This window comes from Nematostella vectensis, chromosome 13, assembly GCF_932526225.1.
Source record: "Nematostella vectensis chromosome 13, jaNemVect1.1, whole genome shotgun sequence".
Taxonomy (NCBI): domain Eukaryota; kingdom Metazoa; phylum Cnidaria; class Anthozoa; order Actiniaria; family Edwardsiidae; genus Nematostella; species Nematostella vectensis.
In genome coordinates this window covers 9,987,466-10,009,303 of record NC_064046.1, presented here as the reverse complement: position 1 = coordinate 10,009,303, position 21,838 = coordinate 9,987,466, and the positions used below count along the sequence as shown (strand labels likewise).

The window sequence follows — 21,838 nt, the reverse complement described above, 5'->3', positions numbered from 1 at the left end:
TTGATATGGAGTGGTGAGTATGGAGTCGTTGGTGTGGATATGGAGTCGTAGGTATGAGTATCGAGTCGTGGGTATGTAGTCGTGGATATGGAGTCGTGAGTATGGAGTCGTAGGTGTACGGTATGAAGTCGTGGGTATGGAGTGGTGAGTATGGAGTCGTGGGTGTGAGTATGGAGTCGGGGGTAAGGAAGCCGTTGTTGTAGGCATTTTTGGGCTTATTTCGGATTGATGATTTACGCATCACCAAGAGCAGAACCAAAACATTAAAGAGTAAAGCCTTTCTATTTATTTTTATGTTCTCAAATCCACTTTTTCTCTAAAATATGTTATCATCAATTCCATGTAGTGAATGAGACACTGACACAATGTTGAGACGAGTGTAGGTTTTTTATTTTTTCAGAAACTTTACAAGTTACTGTCAAACTTTAAAAGATCGCATAGCCCCTCTCTTTTAGGTTCTATGTGCTATTGCTGGTCAGGCTGAAAGTATTCTCTTATTGGACTAGATTCTTATATAGTGTCTCTTCAAACTACATTTCTTTTCCGCGTGGAAACAATGAATCTTTCACTCTAGTAGAATGGGACTCTTTGTTAGAAATGCATTCTATTTTTCAATCATTTTGATTAAAGTAATAAAAGAAGAACGGCAAAGTTATTGAATCTTGTAATCGTCTTAACAATCGCGCGCTCGATCGTCTCCTTGTGCATTATCATATAAATCCTGTTTGCTTTATATATTGCATGTTCGTGGTAGGAAATGGGCGACTGGGGGCGTGCCCCTCCCCCCCCCCCCCCCCCCCCACACACACACAATATTCTAAAAAGTGTTAAAGTAAATGACCAGTAGGGGCGTGACTGTGCTACCATTTTTTTCTTAATTCTTATGTATTGTGCTCCACAATAATTCGAGGCCTTCCACGGCTATGTACTGATATTTAAGAAAACATACTTTTTACTGAACACTTCTATGTGATTTGTGTTAGAACTTTGAGAGTCTCCACTACGAGAATTGTGCTTTTGGGTGAGAATAATTGGGTTTTTGGATTCTGTGGAAGACCTCAAAATTGCGCCTTTGCAAATCTCTCGCTTGAAAAAAAGAAGGCGCGAATGAGATCCTCTGGAAACCTCGAATTCCTAATCCCGAAAAACCCCTATTGCACGTGAGTGGCCGAGTTCTCTTTTGAGCTTTTTGGTAGAGAAGGCGGCTGGCCCCTCTTTGGAGAAGTACGTCACACAAACCTTTTTTCTATCGCATTTATGTATGATGATTGAAGGGGCGTACTTGTGTTTTCCGCCTTACGCCGAACAAACGATTCAAACAGCTCGAGAAGCTCACACATTTGTTGTCTGGGCCAATCAAAACCTCCAAAACAACTTTGCCAAGTGAGTGGCCAATCACAAATTATTATATATATTTTTTCATAAGCCATGACGTCACCGAACACGATTATCGCCGGCGTTGCGTTAGACGCTACTATAGGATTTGCTTCGCGAGTAAGCGGCCACTCGAAGGCTAGGTTTGCTCAGCTGTGTTTACCACAATTTTATATAATGTGAATTTACTGGCGTGCTACACTAAAACATCAGTTACTTGCATCCGTAGAGCTCTACTCTCAGAGCTGGGATGTCATTGAAACCTTGGACAACAATGCGGATTCTGCGAGCAAGAAACGGCGATGAGAACCAATTATAGACGGGAGTGTTGTCGTCAAAGTTGCCTGGAAACACCTGAAAATAGGAAAGATGCAAGAAAAAAGTATTATCAAGAGAGCATAAGATAAGAGATGGACACTTTGGTATTACTCGCGCGCCATGTCGATTCCAAATCTGGCTATTTTTAGTATCCCATCACCCCACCACTGCGCGTGAGCATTTGCATCTTGTTGTTTGCCGCTTTTTGTGACTTGAATCCAAAAAAACACACCCTATCGGCTGGTGTATACTGGCGAGGTCTTGCAATGGACACACAGACATACATCATTGCTCTATCGGCTGGTGTATACTAGTGTGATCTTGCAATGGACCCGAATTTCAAAGTCTCTGGCTGAGAAGATGGGACATAATGCAATTGAAACAACATGTACTTTATATAACTATATCTCTTTGTGCTTATTCTAAAATCTTGCTGTAGTTCTGACATACGCCCCTTAGAAGAGAGGTCTTACGATGATAACAATGTCTTGCAGCCCTAAGTACTTTTATGGATGTAATGGCTGGCAGATTCTGACAAAGTCATGGAAAGGGAGATCTGTCACCCTTATTGTTCTGTCTCACCTAATTACAGCTCACAGTGCTGGTCACCCTTGTACCCAATGTTGTTGGGTATAATGGTGAGCAGTCCTTACTGTTTTATCTTTCAGCAAAAACAAGGCGAGCAAGCAAAGAGAAAGAGAAAGAGGGGCAAGGAGAGCAAAAAAGGGAAGAACCACACACAAAAAAAATGATTAGAAAAGAATAGTCCTCATAATAACAGCATTATTGAAAGCATTAAGCTTTACTCTGTTCCTCATAAAGTAAGTGTGTGGTGTGTTTCAGTTTTACTCCAATTTTAATCTAGTAAATAATATTTAAGTTACCTCTTATATCATTCAACTCCTTCCCTGTTTAGTCTCACGGGTACTCCCTTGGTAAACTAATTTCGGAGAAGGACCCACAAATTTCCTCAAAGTCCCAAAAACCACACGTTCGTGCAAGCTTACCACAATTTTAGAGACTTGAAACGATCTCTTTTTTACACAAGTAACCCGGATGAAAAAATGCTGCATCGTGAGCAGTTCGTAGTTGATGTTCATCGCTTGATATCAAGAAAATTTAGCCAAAAGTTGTCGTTTTAGACAAACGTGGTCATTTCCATATAAGGAAACTAACATATTCATTATTTGGAAAAACTGCACGATTCTTGTCATTTTTAAGGTTGCCGTACCGCAGGTGCTTCGTAAACCTAATGAATTGTAATCAGAAGAGAAAAACAGTGACTGTGACCATCTTTGGTAAATGTAGAAAGTATCGGAAAAAAAAACTAAGATTCTGTACCAGACTAAGACTCGGTACCAGTTCCTCAAAACGACAACGTTTTCTTCATATAAAGGAATGGACATTCTCTGGAAAAAGTGACGGGCCACATTCGTGTACATATACATCAGTATTTTCAATTGTAAAAAAAAAATCACAAATGCGAGAATAAAAACCGGCAACCAATGCTAACCGTCTATGATTTGTTATATTCTGCATTGTTGCCCTTATCTTTCTGCGCGCAGCAACACTTCTTTGGATTTATTAAGAAATAATGATAAATGAAATTATTATTAAAAATAGTCTATCGAATGATCGTTATTGCAAAAATAAATCCTGCTCCGCACATGTTTTTTCGTTTTTTTTTTTTTTTTTGGTAATTGAAATAACGTAATCAGATCAGGAAAATAAACCAGGCTCCGGATTTAATTTCAGACCACGGAACTTAAAATCAGACCCCCGCAAATCAAAGAAACTTTCGGAAAAACCGGCACCGTCAAATAAAACCCGGTGCCATAGAAAAAGGTACAGGCGACGCTTTTACCTCGGCAAATTTCCGCCACCCTCATAAAAAACCCGGTGCCGTGATAACCAATTGCCGGCGACGCTTTTTCCCCGGGTAATTTTGTCAGGGCTTTTAGAAAACCAGGCACCGTCAAAATAAAACCCGGTGCCGTGAAAACCAATTACCGGCGACGCTTTTACCTCAGGGAGTTTTGTCCGGGTTTTTAGAAAACCCGGCACCGCCAAATAAAACCCGGCGCCGTGAAAACCAATTACCGGCGACGCTTTTACCCCAGGGAATTTTGAACGGTTTCTGACGCCATATATTTGCACTAATAACATCGACAATTTCATTCTAGCATCAAGGATACAGGCAGTTGCGGCTTATTAAGGGGATGATGTAGTACTTCGAGAATTGCAAGATTACAAAAACGTGTAAAAAAAGACTTCAGAGACTTCATTCAAAATCAAGAGCGAAAAACCTCGTGCTTCAAACACCGCTTCCGCTCTACTTGCTGCTCTTTCGTGGTTTTTCGACATTCATTATTTTCCTAATGGTCAAACAAAATCTGTAAGTTATATTTGATATTGATTTTTGTGAATATTGTGGTTAATTGAGAAGGAATCCAAGAAAAATACATTTCATAAAACCATCCTTGTAGCGAGGGAATGCATTTTTGTGATGATCAGAGCTGAAGTATCTGAGCTTTTCTAATAGTGAGAAAATAAAGAGGTATTTATTACTGTACTTTTTTATGTTGTTTCTAGACATTTCTATAACTATTAAGTATATTATACAAGCTGGAGTGATTTTGAGGATTTGAATCAAACGCGGTTTCACAGCCATTTTTTCGCTCGTCGCTATTTTCTTTCTTCTTGACTTAACTTCGCCGCTCAGACAAACAAAACAGTCAAGTTATTCAGGAATGTAGCTTTCTGTGAGTTAATTTGCCAATCTTGTTTACTTAAGTTATACTTGTTTACTTCTTCCGAGTTATTTTTCCTGATCTCTTTTCATTCCTATCGAGTTGGCAAAACAACAACACGCAACCCGCGGGGGAGTAGGACAAAATAAAAGGAGCAAATCCTAATGCGCAGTGGTGGGGTGGTGGTTACTAAAAATAGCCAGATTCGGAATCGACATGGCGCGCGGGTAATAACAAAGTGTCCCTCTCTTATCTATATTATTATTATTATTAAAATGTCAAAGGAGTGACTAACTAGGGATCTAACTAGGGAGTATTGAACACGACCCTCTTCCTTTTCCAATACGCTATATTTCTCAAAAGTGTAACCCCCCGTAACAAAATGATCAGAGGGGCGTAGATTTGGCCTCTTCATCGGTTTCGTGTCTTTGCATCGTCCTCCCCCCACCCATCCCCCCATATTTTGTGCAGGATGATATCCGAAGATCCGATCAAGTGACAAATTTGCTTCCTACACTTGCTCATAATCTCGCTTTCTGATTGGTTGTTAACTATAGTAAGTCAGGGGGCGTACCACGGGATTCGTCATTCCATATGATTATTCACACAATCCCTACAGGTTCACTTGAAGCGAAAGAGAGAGAAAACCTTGATCCAAGTTCGCGAAATTTGGTTCTGAACCTTTTCTTTAAATGTATTTTCCAACCTTACAAACAGACACCAAAAGTAACGAAGACTGCAGGGTATTGAAGCTCAAGTTTCAATTTGCTACTCTACGCGCGCTGCAAACAAAGTGCACGCACTAGGGGGGTGGGGGTGGGGGGGACACCCTGTCGCTGAGCACTTGCGCGTGATTTTCTAAGTTAGCAGCAAAAAACGCGCAAAATTCGCGGGAAAAATCCGTCAAAATGCATCGAAGAAAATGTCATATTATCCTTATTAAATGTGTAAAACAAGTAAAATGAAACCTAAGAAATTAAAGTTGCAGTCACAAGCTAGCTCATGTGTGTGTTTTTTCATACATTATTTAATAATGGTGGGTACATTTGGGTTGTGAGTTTTGAGATGCAAACTAAGACTCCGAAACATTGCCCCGCCGTCTTGTTTGTTTACAAGACCAATATTTCGTATTCTAAGGACTCTCCTCTAATACTTTAGCTAGTTCGACTCATCAGGCCTTTAGTAAACTATTAATCGGGGTCTCTAAACTACCTCGCTCATTTTGCAGTTTGAACGTAAAAAAAAAATAAAAAAACAGAAGATTGTGAATTTTTTTTCGTAGGGCAATACAGAATTCCTTTATGCCCCCAGAGACAAGCAATACGGTAATGTCACTACTACCAATTAGCCAATCACAGCGCGCGTACTATCTCTTATACACGCGCTACGCGCCTCTTGACTCCTTAACATTTTGAGGTGACGAATATCGTGTACATGAAAAACTATGGGAAATTTGTTAATTGTATTAGACTTGAATTGTCAAAACTAACATCATTTAAAGATATATGATTTCCCTAACATTAATTGATTCTTAAAAGAAATGTATTTGTGTGCTTATTCTTGTAGAATGGATTTTAGCGGACCAAATCGAATTTAAAGTCAATGCCTGTTCATGTGCCACACAGGATTCTCTGTGCTATTGTTTATCAGGGAATACAAATACTTAGAGCTACCTTTTCCTGCCCGTCCTCCTTGACCACAAGCCAGGCTGTGAGGTCGGTTTTGTAGCTGATCTTATAACTGGTTACCCGGCACGTAGCACCCGGACTCCCTTGGGTTGCTACCCCATCTACGGCCACATTTCTCCCGAGGTCGATTTCAAGGTATTCTCCAGCTACATGATTTTTCGCTAGCCAGGCCCCGTTAGAAACACCAGACTGGCCAACGTTGTTTAGACGAGCATAGTACGGCATGGAGTGTGTGTTGACGCCCTGATGAGCGTAGCTCGACGCAGTTATAGCAGAGTTGCTTATCTCACCTGATTCCATACCAAGTGCGTCCTTGCAAACTGTGAATAACGCACAGAGATGTCAGAGTTTTCCTATCATTTGTTTGCACTTTTAAGAGAATCGTTAAATTGAGATGACTTGAGCTTCATGGACTGAGGTTCCACATTTCCTTTTCAAACATTTAAAAAATGAATAATAAAAGTCATGAAGCTAGTGGCCCTTGGTAACAAGTCAAACTCATGAAAATACACGTTTCTACCTTTTAAGTACTAAATAAGCCTAGATCTTCCCCCTCCTTAAAACTGAGAAAGTTCGATCAGTAATGGGTCAACCACGGGCAATAGGATAGCTTTACTCCAAAATGATGTCTAGTGTCTTGTTAGGGTTGAATGAAGCACGTATGGTAGGAATACGTGCTTTATCCAACACTAACAAGACACTAGACATCATTTTGTAGTAAAGCTATTCTACAGCCCGTGAGTCAACACCCGTTCCCATTCCTGGGGTTCAAAGGTACAAACGCACACAACACAAAAAGAATAACGAAAAGAAAACATTATTTAGGAACACAAACATGAGATTATAAGAATAGCGACAGATTCAAGGACACACACCTTCACATCTGTACGCCACTCCTTTCCCCGTCATAAAACATCTCTTGCCCGTTGAACAGTAATTGTCACTGCAGCTTGTCGGCGGTTTCACCAAAGCGTAGAATGCGCCGACTTCCGGTCTTAACATTCCCGGATGTGTCATGTGGGAAGCGCTGTTCAGCTCACATCGCGATCTAAATAAGTAAAAAAGGTTAGAAGAAATCAACGTAAAAGGTCAAAGCGCTGTAGAACATTTTCAATACACTATATTATCAAACACGTTTTTAATAGCGATGGTGAGAAAAAAAGTTTTGGTAAAGGGGTTCGTTTTTTAATCATTGTCTTTATCGTTGCCATTATCATTGTCATTGTCATTGTTATTTTTGTTGTCATTGTCATTGTCGTTGTCACCGCCATTGTCATTGCTATTGTGTCATTGTAATTTGTCATTGTTGCCATTGTCATCGTAATTGTCGTTGTCATTATCATCGTCATCGTCATCTTCATTGTCATTTTCATTGTCATTGTCATTGTCGTTGCCATTATCATTGTGATTGTAATTGTGTCATTGTCATTGTTGCCATCGTCATTGTCATTGTCATTGTCGTTGTCGCTGTCGTTGTCGTGGACATTATTATTGTCGTTGTCATTGTCATTGTCATTTGTCATCGTTACCATCGTCGTCGCCATCGTCATTGTTATCGTGTAATTTTCATCGTTATCGTCATTGCCATCATCTGTCATTGTTGCCATCGTCATCGTCATCTTTATTGACATTGTCATTGTCATCGTCATTATCATTGTCATGTCATTATCATTGTCGCTGTCTTTGACATTATTATTGTTGTTGTCGTTGTCATTTGTCATTGTAATCGTTACCATTGTCGTCGCCATCGTCATTGTTATCGTGTAATTGCCATCGTCATCGTCATCTTCATTGACATTGTCATCGTCATTATCATTGTCATTATCGTTGCCATTATCATTGTCATTGGCATTGTTATTTTTGTTGTCATTGTCGTTGTCACCGCCATTGTCATTGTGTCATTGTCATTTGTCATTGTTGCCATCGTCCTCGTAATTGTGATTGTCATCGCTATCGCTATCGTCATCGTCATCTTCATTGTCATTGTTATTGTCATCGTCATCGTTATCGTCATTGTCATTTTCATTGTCATTGTCATTGTCATCGTCATCGACACCGTCATCGTCATCGTCATCGTCATCGTCATCGTCATCTTCATTGTCATTGTTATTGTCATTGTCATTGTCATTGTAATTCTGTCATCGTCATCGTCATCGTAATTGTCATTGTCATTGTTATTTTTGTTGTCATTGCCATTGTTTCATTGTCATTGTCGTTGTCACCGCCATCGTCTTTGTCATCGTTGTCGCCATCGTCCTAGTCATCTCCGTGATAGGAACTAAAGCAAGGACGACGACGATGGCTAGAACAATATGTTTTCCCGCGTGCCGATCAATAACAATTTAATTGCAATGGAATAAGCAAAACATTGGCGACTTCGCTGCCGTCGCCGTTGCGTAAGGTCTCAATTGTTGCCTTTAAGACTTAGTTCCACTTACTCTTTCTGCTTATAGTTGATTGACACACATTCCGGGTTTTCACTGCAGCTTTCTCGGCACTCGTCTTTTGTCGTCTGTTTTGTCTCGATGACGTTGTACAGCAGTTGGGTGCCAGGCATGAAATAAATGTAGTCTCTGCAGTCTTGGGCAATGGCGTGTTGCCATGACAAAAGGATAGCCAGACAGAGATGAGGAATAAGCTTCATTGGGTCTTCTTTATCTAAACGGGAAAAATATTTAGGCGTCCCCAATTTGCTGTTGTAAAATATAAGAGTTTGCTCATTATCTTCTCCTAACAAATATCCTGTGATATAGAGTGATGCTAGGTGAAATAATTATCAATTGGATACCGTCACTGATACCGGTGTTGATAACATATTTGTCATCACATTTGGTAATAACATGTTTTTTAAGACAAATCTTTTGGTGGTATATCGTGGGACACGATACTTGTCATCTCTGTTGAAACTGTGTGTAGATTCAAGGAACTTCTATTTCATAGCCTGCTCCACGAATATTCCTTTTTAAGTCAAAATAAAACCATCACCCTGTTTGCTTGTTGCACGCTTTAGACTGACAAAAGAAGGCTACGGCTATTAGGGTCAAAACTTGGCGATAAATTTCAAAAGAGCTTTCTAAAAATAACCTAGACTTTATACTCTGAAACAAACAAAAATAAGCCGCAAACTTCTTTTCTAGTATAGCAAACTGAGAAAGGTGAATTAACTTTAACCGTCCACGTAATCGCTAGACAGTAAAACGAGTGAAGGAAAGAAGAATATAGTGCAGTTTTGGGTCCGTACTTTCTACCGCTAAGAATTCGTTTAGTACTCAAAACTTAAGCCATCGTAAAATCTTGCATTACAAGAAATGAGAGAAACACAAAGAAAATGATAATAAAAAAAAATCCCCCACCCCCAATAGAAGAAGGGAGGTCCTTGTTGAATTCTGCTAGAACATGCTTTTGCAATTTGCCGCTTCTAAAAAAACTAAGCTTTATGCGGTTCGGAATGTCTTCATAGGTAGAACTAGCTTTGTGTGTTTGCGAAACTTCGACTTTAATTCCATTGGCATTTTAGGAGAATGAGAACCTCAATGATCACGCTGGTGACGTTGCGCTACGATGATTACAAAATAGGGACAATAAACTCTTGCGAAGTTTCCCCAAAATCCGTATTACCAACCATTCACGTTTTTTTGGTTTCCCTCAAGACAAATATCAAACTTTTACTGACAACGAAATTTTAAGCCAATTTTCAAATAGCTCTTCTTCCTAATGAAGAAGAAAGATGTTAGGGAAAAGAGTGAAAAGAAAATCTTCAAAGATCCAAAAAGTGGTGTTAAGGGCTATGGTACTATCTCGTTGCTACGAAACACAGTTGCTATTACGAAAGGGAAACGCGCTACATTCCAACAAGAGATCATGATGTAAGAGAACGAATCCCCCGTATTACGGTATGTTCCAATGATGACGTGCAAGGGGCATCTCTGTTTTGATACGTCCAATGATAATGGAACTGCGGCAGTCTTGCTGAGGTTGGAAAACATTATATGCGCAAATTTAAATAAAATGTATTTTAGAAAGGCTTTATGGTTCCCCTCCCCTGTGCCAATCCCAGAAAGCCGTGGGGCAGTTTAAAAACAAAATGGAGAACGGACAAACGGAGAGAAGCTGTTCTTGCTTAGCGCACCGTTTTCCTTGCTTCAGTCTGTATCTTAAAGACGACAATAATGGTTCCTGAACTAGGCATAACTACATCAAATGTTATTTCTTCGGGAACAAGATTGGAAGGCGCTACTGCCTATTTTATTTGCAAATTTGATGGAAGGATAGTAGATTTACCAATTTCGAGTCCTGCACCTGTGATGCGGCGAACAGTTCTACCTTTTAAACGACTACTTTTATGCCCAATTTCAATGAAATTACAGAGAATGTATGGAGGATTGAAATCTCTGAAGCGAACAAAAGTGCAATGTCCAAGAAACAATTATAGGGCTTTCTGTGGCATCGTTTGAACGGAAAGTGTATTACTCGAATGGTAAGAAAATCTGTGAAACGAGAAAATTTGATAAATTGTGATGTCTCCCCACATTTCCTTATAGTAAATGGCAGCCATTTTGACATTGTATGTGCACTATTACGCATGCGTGGCGGCCATGTTGTCTCTTATTTCTGGGAATATTATAGATATCTCATGGGCATCCTACCTAAACAACATGTCACAACAAGACACCTTGGCCGATCATGTTATCATACAACCAGTCTCTAATGCAATTAATATAATAATACAAGTTATTGAATCAAATGAGACTTTTTCTCCAATGACTATTATCACACCTGTCAATAATCGAAATGATCCACCTTCTGCTATTACTATCGGTCACCTAGGAGAAACCCATTATGTTTCTACTGTTCCAATTCGTATTACCAGGAGCAATGAAAGGCATCCATCTCCTCATAACATCAATACTCACAACACAGTTACTGAAACAAAAGAACAACCTCAATTTATCGTTTTAGACGATACTGATAAAGAAAAAATTAATACAGAAAGAAAACGCTACACGCGAAAATATATGAGGAAAAGAAGATCAAATAAGAATTTAAGCAATCATGATAAGAAAAAAAAGGAAAATAAGAAAATCTCAAAGGATAGCTAACGTAGAAAAGACAAGAAAACCTGACATAATTTGCCTAGGAGATATTAGAGAACATCAACTTCTTAATAAAAACCGCCAATTAGACACTTTCGATTTTTCATGTAGTGTTGACAAAATAATTAAGGCGTTTCATTGTAATATACCCTGGTCCATAATTTTTATCTGATGTCTCTGCTGTGAGCAAATATGGTACAGGACATTCCTAAAAAAATCAGTGTTGCCAATTATCAATTATGCAGCCAAAATGTTTTGAAAAAGTGTAACTTGATTGATGGACATGCACATGACAGTAATTTGATTTGCTTTACACGTGACTCACGCCTACGTTGTGGAAAAGTCCCTCCATTTTCAAAAGCAAATAAAATGGAATTTCCTTATAAACCTTATATCCTTAATCTTACCTTACTAGAAGAAAGACTCATTTCACCTAGAATTCCATTTATGCAAATACGTGAATCGCCTAGGGGAGGACAGCTGTCTATTTATGGTGTCGTTGTTAATGTACCAGCTGATGTATGCTCTACTGTGAATACTTTACCACGACCTCTAAATGAGTCCCAAACAATTCCCATAAAACTGAAGCGCCGCCTTAGCTATAAACATCATTACCAATTTCAACATGTTAGATCCCAAAAAGTCCTAGAAGCTATCAGATACAATAACGAAGTTTCACTAAATTCACTTTCACTGACAATGAGACTTTAAGCAAATTTTAAAATAGCTCTTGTAATGGTATGTCACGCTATACTTATGTCACTCGATTCACATTCGGGTTCTGTGTGTGTAATAAATTCGTCATGGTGGTGTTCACCATGCGGTCGTTTGTCTGACTCGTAAAAAACTAAACATTACATGGTACCAGGAGTCAAAATGAATATCATACCGCCCCCACATCCTCTAAATCTGACTGGGAATGTCGACGAGGCGTGGAAGAAGTTTAAACAACGATTCGATCTGTATATTGAAGCCATAGAAGCTCACAAGAAATCAGACAAGCATATAATCGCACTGCTTTTGACGGTCGCCGGGCCAGAGGTAATTGAAGTTTTTAATACCCTAACCTTCTCAGAGGAAGAGAAAGGTAAATATGATGTTGTTATTTAGAAATTAGAAGAATATTGCACACCTAAGAAGAACGAAGGAGTGGTTGAGGTACATGCGCTAAATAAGCATAAGAGTAAATCCAAAGGAAAACAGGGAGGGGCCAAACATAAGAATTCATGTCAGAGGTGTGGAAAAGTCCACGAACCAGGGAAATGCTTTGCATACAACAAAACTGTCACAACTGTCACAAGAAGAATCACCTTCAAGTTATGTGCCGCAGAAACTGTTTAACACAAAAGGAAACAGAATAGGACAGAGATCTTCTTTCTAGTGTAATACAGAAAACACATGAAACCAAAAAGAGTGATTGGCTGATAGAGGCACAAGTAGAAGGCACAAAGATCAAATTCAAATTGGATACGGGTGCCCAAGTAAATATCTTACCCCTTAGTGAGTACAAAAAGCTAGTAAACAAGCCTCAAATGAGGCCAACTAAGATGACAATAAGTTCATACACTGGAGAGAAAAAAAGAGAAAAAGATGAAGTGTTTTTTGTCATAGTACTTCAAGAATGTCAAGCAATCTTAGGATTAGAGACATGTGAAAAGTTTAAACTAATAACAATGGTTAATACTGTTATCAAGGACCGTACCATGGGAGATAACAACTATAGTGACAACAACGATCACACATTTAAAGATGAAATAATGAATGAATTTGCTGATGTATTTGAAGGAAGGTATATGGTGTCTTCTAGCTACAAGATTAAGCTCAAGGATGATGCTAACCCTGTTATTCATCCTGCAAGAAAATTTCCTGTGAGTCTGAGCGAAAGGCTAGATAAGGAGCTCAATCGGTTGACCAAGCTGGGAATTGTAAAGAAGATAGAAGAACCAACCTTGTTATTGTAGAAAAGCCAAATGGTGACCTAAGGCTTTGCTTGGATCCAAAAGATCTAAATCAGTGCAACATGAGCGAGCACTATCGCGTTCCAACAAGAAGTGAAATCACAAAAACATGTCTGGAGCCAAATATTTTTCAAAACTTGATGCGTCATCAGGGTTCTGGCAAATTCCCCTAGATGAAGAAAGTTCTAAGCTCTGCACATTTAACACACCCAATGGCAGATACGGCTTCTCAAGGGTGCCATTTGGAATTTCCAGCCCTCCTGAAGTTTTCCATCCTACTATTGCTCAGTTTTTTTGAAGGCATGGACGGTGTTACATCAATTCATGATGATATATTAGTATGTGGAAACACATAAAAGTGAGCATGATGAACGAGTGCGTATGACCCTATCTAAGGCACAGGGAGTTGGGTTGAAACTCAATGTGAATAAGTGTCGTTTCAGAGTCAAGGAACTGACTTTCCTTGGTGACAAGATCACTACAGAAAGACTCCAACCTGATCCTGACAAGGTAAATGCTATACAAGACATGCCCCAACCCACATGTAAAGTCGAGCTACAGAGATACTTCGGAATGGTCAACTACTTAGAAAAGTTTGTACCAAATCTACTAATAGTAAATCTTAGAAGCTTATAGAAATATGATCAAAGCTTCTCTTCCAGTGAGAGAGAACAGATGGAAAGCCGATGCAACTGCAGCAGACAGAGAACTACAAGATGTAATCAAGCATTTGAACTGTGGTTGGGAACAAGGGCCATTTCCCAAGCCATACTATCACTTCCGTGGTAAGTTAACTGTAGTTGATGGTGTGATACTAAAGGTAATACGGATTGTTATTCCCACAGCTCTAAGACAAGACATGTTAAGCATTGTCCACGAAGGCCACATGGGCATTGAGAAATGCAGACGAAGGGCTCGAAAACTTCTTTACTGGCCAAACATGAATAAAGATATAGAGAATCTGGTAAGCAAGTGTGGAGTTTGTCAGAAATACAGACACCAACAACAGAAATAACCTCTTGAGCCACATGAGGTACCCAATGAGCCATGGATGAATGTAGGTGCTGACCTCTTCCAACTTGACGGTAAGGACTATTACTTGTGATAGACTATATGTCAAACTATCCTGAAGCAGCACTGCTGAGTGGTAAAACAAAAACAACCGCAGTTGTCAACCACATGAAATCATTCTTTGCAAGGCACGGGATTCCTCGCACTATTTAAGCAGATAGCGGACCACAATTCATATGTAATAAAATCAAAGTCGGCTATAGATATTGACTTTGTAGCGTATAGAAATATGGTATAACTATGCGTCTTGGTTTTGTGGTCATTGCGCAGGTACCCTGTGGTGTCACTCGTCAACCAGCCAACCAGCCAGCCAGCCAGCCAGCCAGCCAGCCAGCCAGCCAGCCAGCCAGCCAGCCAGCCAGCCAGCCAGCCAGCCAGCCAGCCAGCCAGCCAGCCAGCCAGCCAGCCAGCCAGCCAGCCAGCCAGCCAGCCAGCCAGCCAGCCAGCCAGCCAGCCAGCCAGCCAGCCAGCCAGCCAGCCAGCCAGCCAGCCAGCCAGCCAGCCAGCCTGCCAGCCAGCCAGCCAGCCAGCCAGCCAGCCAGCCAGCCAGCCAGCCAGCCAGCCAGCCAGCCAGCCAGCCAGCCAGCCAGCCAGCCAGCCAGCCAGCCAGCCAGCCAGCCAGCCAGCCAGCCAGCCAGCCAGCCAGCCAGCCAGCCAGCCAGTCAGTCAGCCAGCCAGTCAGTCAGCCGCGCAACTCCCAGGCCTCACTCGGCCCCGTAATGGCGGCTAAATACAAGCACAGAGCAAGGGAAAAGTTCTTGTCATGCGTTGATTATTTCTTTTTGCCTCAAATTTTGTGACTTTTATCCTTAAAAGGATAAAGTCAACTAGAGGAGATCTACTAACATTCATTCACGCCAAGATTTATGTAAGAATATGTCTGGTTTTTGCTAGTAAATTTAAGTAAGTAATAGTTCACATTAAAAAGCGAACAAAACCACAAGAAAGCGACAAAATTCAAGGTGAGTTTCAGACGACGATTTCTTTTGTCTATTGAGGATATGACAGTTATTGGGCTTTTTGTTGTTCTTTTTGTTTGCTTTGAGAATGAGCATAACACCTTTTGTTATGACATTCTTTGTTCTATCTTTATTCTTGATTCTGTTGAAATATTTCATAAAGGCTAACCAATATCGTGTTGCATTTGTCATATACTGGTAAAGAAGACCGTTCTTGTCTTTATATCCTGTGCTCTTAGTCCTAAGAAGATACATATCCTTAGAAGATACAGCAACTTTTTCAACTTACAAGAGAAATTTTCCTTACCGAGGATAAAAACAAAACAAAATTCAACCCCTGTTGACAATATGTATTGTTATTGTCTGCATCTTACATCTCATGTGTTTATTTTTTTTTTCAAATATTTGTGGAAATTAGTCAGATTATAAATGTCTTGATGAAAAGATTGTTTTGAAAGAAATGATACTCATTTTTGAACCAGGGACTACCTGAGGGCCAAGATGAATGCTAAAGACTGGAAGACATGAGAATTGAAAACCATGTCTTGGAAGACATGTCTGAAAGACAGTAGGGAGTTCTTATTCACTAGTCATTTGATACCCCCACACACATGGTCCCAGGAAAGGGAGGGGGATTAGACTTTAATAAAAGCCTGTTTCCAAGTTAAGAGTCAAAAACAGTCAATACTATTATATATATATTATTATATTTTCTTTTCAAACATTTAAAGAAGAGTCATATTTCTTCCTTTCCTTCTCCATGTTGACTATTTTTATGCAATTGATGCTCTTTGCTATTTCCCCTCTACACCAAAAATATATTAATAAACAGATTTGATTTATAAATTAGAAATTTTCATTTAGTACTTTCACTTATATCTTCTTTTTAGGATTTCATTTCCTTTCCCATTACATTTATTTTAAAGGTTTAGATTTATTTCATTGGAATTGTTGGATCCAGGGTTTCTAAAAACACCAAAATATAATGCATTACTGGATGTATATTTGTAGATATTAATTCCCATGGGGATGGAAAATCACCACTTAAAATGGTACATTAAAACTTCAGTATTGCATCTTATCTAAAATTGTGTCTGACACTATATTCTATCTTTGAAATCCTGTTTCATCCATTACTTGTTCTTCGCAAGGACAAAACTTTTATTAAGGGAAGGGGTTTTTAGGGCAAGATACTTAAACTTTATAACACTAGCAACAACCTTGTTCTTTTTCAATAATAGAATTCTGTTCACATAGCTTGGATAGCATAGACATGGCCTCTTTAGAGGCCTGTGGTGATGAAAGGGTTAAGATAAAGGGAAAGGGGAAATGTCAAGAAATGCTCAATCAAATTATTTTCATTACTGTTATATTTTTTTCAACAAACCTTTCAAGTTGAGTCAATTCCTTTATATCTCCTCCCCCGTCGACTATTTTTTAGTCAATTGATATTCTTTCCTTCCTCTCTACCCCAAACATAAATCAATGAAAGAGTTTGGTTTGAAATTAGAAGTTAGCATTTTAGCACTGTCAGTGATGCCTTAGATGTTTTTTTTAGGATTTGCTTCCAAAATCAATTTGTTTTTTCTTCATTGCATTCATTTTAGGCCACCAGTAGGCCACCAACAACAAGGCCACTATATGGTAAATGGTGGGTGCACCAATATATAATGCATGAAAGAAGATATATTTTTGGATTTTAATTTCCAGACATTTTTCTGAATATTCAGTCCAATGAAGGAGAGAATCGCCACTAAATCAATACATAAAAATTACAGTATGGCATCTAAACAGTCTAAATATATTATTTCAAATCTGTGGAATGCTGTTACATCCATGACCTATTCTGCACAAGGGCAAAGCTTGTCGGAGTATTGTTTTGATTAAAAAAATATATTTATAAACTTCTATGATGGGACATAAGAATTTACCATTAGACTCTTCACAACTTTGACAGCAATATTCACACTAGGAATTGTGTTTGTTAACTTTGATGTACTGCATAATTTAAATTATTGAATAAGGCCTGTATCCATTTGGTTGGTACAATAAATAAATCTCAGTAAAGAGCAGGATCCTAGATCCCCCCAAAATACCTCAATCAGTCAACACAGAAGGTGTTCAATGCTGGCTCCGCTTTTAGGCAGTGCCTACATCTATATATTAATCAAACCCTTTACGTTTGGTTCCCCTCAAGACAAATTAGAACAAAATTTTTACTGGCTATGAAACGATGAGCAAATTTTCGTATAAAACTGATGTTGCCAGGGGGTAATCGAGGGAATGGATGAAGAATATCCTGCAGTTTTGGGACCGTTACTCCCTACCGCTGAGAATTCGTTTTAGTTTTCAAAATTGAAGCCATCGGTCTATGACAATCTTGCATTGCAAGAAATAAGAAAAATACAAATCTCTGCATCTAGGACCCTTCTCACCCAAAATTGATGCATTTTCTTTTCTCTTTTTGCTATTCGGCTTCGCTTTCTTTAAATAAACCAACCTGAAATGCCTTTAGTGCTCCCGATAACTATTTATACGTAGCTTTAGATCATTTGAAACACGAAGCGTTTAGGCTGCGTTATCCGAATGTTTTCTTTCACTGACAACAAAACCTTGAGCAAATTTTCAAATTACTCTTCTTCCTGATGAAGGAGAAAGATGTTATAAGGAATAGATTGTAAAGAAAACTCGATTGACCCCAAAAAGTCGTGCAAACGTCAAGGCAATTTCTGAGTTTGAATTGAGAAAAGGATAAGGTGTAAAATGCCGTAGTTAGCAACACTTTTTTTTATTGTTCTCATTGAATACTGGAAAACAAAGAAAGTGAAGAAATCTTGAAAACAGCCAATGGAAATTGTGCTTTCTTGCTAGATATTGCTTGGATGACAGAAACTTTTATTGGTAAGATCGCCAAAGACCGAAGACCTTCAAGTACTTCATGTTAAAAAATGTGACTTTTTCAAGAAAACTATCACCGTTTTACAAAGCACTTTCTTCATTTTACTACATATTAATTATCCCCTTTTGTGCAAAAGGAGAATAAAAATCGGCAAAACCCCTGTAACTAAATTTCTACATTCTCATTTTAAGTTTGATCAAAAATCACAAAACAAACCCCTTAAAGTAAAACAAAAATGATCTCAACCCATTTTGAGTTTCTAGCCTCGCTTCGATTTGTGATCATCAACTTAAATCATAACACTAAATTTCAATTTTACCATTTAACGTTCGCACTTACCGGCAATGGGATGAATGCTGCTCTCAGTTTCTCTATAATCGAAAGAATAATGTCATTAAGACTTTGTTTCGTGGTTAAAAACAACCTTTTAATAATTTATTCGAAGTTTTTTTTGTACAACGTGTGACGAAGTTTAAGTTAAGTCCCTCTACAATTTATCCTAGTGTTTAGGCAACGCTACAAAGTCAATATCTATAGCAGACTTCCATAATAATCAAACCCTTTACGTTTGGTTCCCCTCAAGACAAATTAGAACTAAATTTCCACTGGCTATGGAACGATGAGCAAATTTTCGTATAAAACTGATGTCGTCAGGGGGTAATCGAGGGAATGGATGAAGAATATCCTGCAGTTTTGGGACCGTTACTCCCTACTGCTGAGAATTCGTTTTAGTTTTTAAAATTGAAGCCATCGGTCTATGACAATCTTGCATTGCAAGAAATAAGAAAAATACAAATCTCTGCACCTAGGACCCTTCTCACCCAAAATTGATGCATTTTCTTTTATCTTTTTGCTATTCGGCTTCGCTTTCTTTAAATAAACCAACCTGAAATGCCTTTAGTGCTCCCGATAACTATTTATACGTAGCTTTAGATCATTTGAAACACGAAGCGTTTAGGCTGCGTTATTCGAATGTTTTCTTTCACTGACAACAAAACCTTGAGCAAATTTTCAAATTACTCTTCTTCCTGATGAAGGAGAAAGATGTTATAAGGAATAGATTGTAAAGAAAACTCGATTGACCCCAAAAAGTCGTGCAAACGTCAAGGCAATTTCTGAGATTGAATTGAGAAAAGGATAAGGTGTAAAATGCCGTAGCTAGCAACACTTTTTTTTATTGTTCTCATTGAATACTGGAAAACAAAGAAAGTGAAGAAATCTTGAAAACAGCCAATGGGAATTGTGCTTTCTTGCTAGATATTGCTTGGATGACAGAAACTTTTATTGGTAAGATCGCTAAAGACCGAAGACCTTCAAGTACTTCATGTTAAAAAATGTGACTTTTTCAAGAAAACTATCACCGTTTTACAAATTTTAGCACTTTCTTCATTTTACTACATATTAATTATCCCCTTTTGTGCAAAAGGAGAATAAAAATCGGCAAAACTCCTGTAACTAAATTTCTACATTCTCATTTTAAGTTTGATCAAAAATCACAAAACAAACCCCTTAAAGTAAAACAAAAATGATCTAACCCATTTTGAGTTTCTAGCCTCGCTTCGATTTGTGATCATCAACTTAAATCTTAACACTAAATTTCAATTTTACCATTTAACGTTCGCACTTACCGGCGATGGGATGAATGCTGCTCTCAGTTTCTCTATAATCGGAAGAATAATGTCATTAAGACTTTGTTTCGTGGTTAAAAACAACCTTTTAATAATTAATTCGAAGTTTTTTTGTACAACGTGTGACGAAGTTTAAGTTAAGTCCCTCTACAATTTATCCTAGTGTTTAGGCAACGCTACAAAGTCAATATCTAAAGCAGACTTCCATAATAATCAAACCCTTTACGTTTGGTTCCCCTCAAGACAAATTAGAACTAAATTTCCACTGGCTATGAAACGATGAGCAAATTGTCGTATAAAACTGATGTCGTCAGGGGGTAATCGAGGGAATGGATGAAGAATATCCTGCAGTTTTGGGACCGTTACTCCCTACTGCTGAGAATTCGTTTTAGTTTTTAAAATTGAAGCCATCGGTCTATGACAATCTTGCATTGCAAGAAATAAGAAAAATACAAATCTCTGCACCTAGGACCCTTCTCACCCAAAATTGATGCATTTTCTTTTATCTTTTTGCTATTCGGCTTCGCTTTCTTTAAATAAACCAACCTGAAATGCCTTTAGTGCTCCCGATAACTATTTATACGTAGCTTTAGATCATTTGAAACACGAAGCGTTTAGGCTGCGTTATTCGAATGTTTTCTTTCACTGACAACAAAACCTTGAGCAAATTTTCAAATTACTCTTCTTCCTGATGAAGGAGAAAGACGTTATAAGGAATAGATTGTAAAGAAAACTCGATTGACCCCAAAAAATCGTGCAAACGTCAAGGCAATTTCTGAGTTTGAATTGAGAAAAGGATAAGGTGTAAAATGCCGTAGCTAGCAACACTTTTTTTTATTGTTCTCATTGAATACTGGAAAACAAAGAAAGTGAAGAAATCTTGAAAACAGCCAATGGGAATTGTGCTTTCTTGCTAGATATTGCTTGGATGACAGAAACTTTTATTGGTAAGATCGCTAAAGACCGAAGACCTTCAAGTACTTCATGTTAAAAAATGTGACTTTTTCAAGAAAACTATCACCGTTTTACAAATTTTAGCACTTTCTTCATTTTACTACATATTAATTATCCCCTTTTGTGCAAAAGGAGAATAAAAATCGGCAAAACTCCTGTAACTAAATTTCTACATTCTCATTTTAAGTTTGATCAAAAATCACAAAACGAACCCCTTAAAGTAAAACAAAAATGATCTAACCCATTTTGAGTTTCTAGCCTCGCTTCGATTTGTGATCATCAACTTAAATCTTAACACTAAATTTCAATTTTACCATTTAACGTTCGCACTTACCGGCGATGGGATGAATGCTGCTCTCAGTTTCTCTATAATCGGAAGAATAATGTCATTAAGACTTTGTTTCGTGGTTAAAAACAACCTTTTAATAATTAATTCGAAGTTTTTTTGTACAACGTGTGACGAAGTTTAAGTTAAGTCCCTCTACAATTAATCCTAGTGTTTAGGCAACGTTACAAAGTCAATATCTATAGCAGACTTCCATAATAATCAAACCCTTTACGTTTGGTTCCCCTCAAGACAAATTAGAACTAAATTTCCACTGGCTATGGAACGATGAGCAAATTTTCATTTTACTACATATTAATTATCCCCTTTTGTGCAAAAGGAGAATAAAAATCGGCAAAACTCCTGTAACTAAATTTCTACATTCTCATTTTAAGTTTGATCAAAAATCACAAAACAAACCCCTTAAAGTAAAACAAAAATGATCTCAACCCATTTTGAGTTTCTAGCCTCGCTTCGATTTGTGATCATCAACTTAAATCTTAACACTAAATTCCAATTTTACCATTTAACGTTCGCACTTACCGGCAATGGGATGAATGCTGCTCTCAGTTTCTCTATAATTGGAAGAATAATGTCATTAAGACTTTGTTTCGTGGTTAAAAACAACCTTTTAATAATTTATTCGAAGTTTTTTTTGTACAACGTGTGACGAAGTTTTAGTTAAGTCCCTCTACAATTTATCCTAGTGTTTAGGCAACGCTACAAAGTCAATATCTATAGCAGACTTCCATAATAATCAAACCCTTTACGTTTGGTTCCCCTCAAGACAAATTAGAACTAAATTTCCACTGGCTATGGAA

General features: G+C 38.3%; 1 protein-coding gene across 2 annotated transcripts; it reads right to left on the bottom strand.

The window, feature by feature from the left end:
* Nucleotides 1–1,522: 1,522 nt before the first annotated feature.
* On the bottom strand, nucleotides 1,523–21,593 carry LOC5513817 (lactadherin). Of its 2 annotated transcripts, XM_048720681.1 has the most exons (6): nucleotides 21,561–21,593; nucleotides 18,450–18,481; nucleotides 8,569–8,788; nucleotides 7,006–7,178; nucleotides 6,116–6,450; nucleotides 1,523–1,728 (listed from the first exon to the last, which is right to left on the bottom strand). In XM_048720681.1, exons 3-6 carry the CDS (start codon nucleotides 8,772–8,774, stop codon nucleotides 1,588–1,590), a joined length of 855 nt encoding a protein of 284 aa, XP_048576638.1. In that variant the 5' UTR covers nucleotides 8,775–8,788; nucleotides 18,450–18,481; nucleotides 21,561–21,593; the 3' UTR covers nucleotides 1,523–1,587. The 2 variants fall into 2 exon arrangements, with proteins under 2 accessions (XP_048576638.1, XP_048576637.1); XM_048720680.1 differs by lacking the exons at nucleotides 18,450–18,481; nucleotides 21,561–21,593 and adding an exon at nucleotides 10,907–11,049.
* Nucleotides 21,594–21,838: the final 245 nt, after the last annotated feature.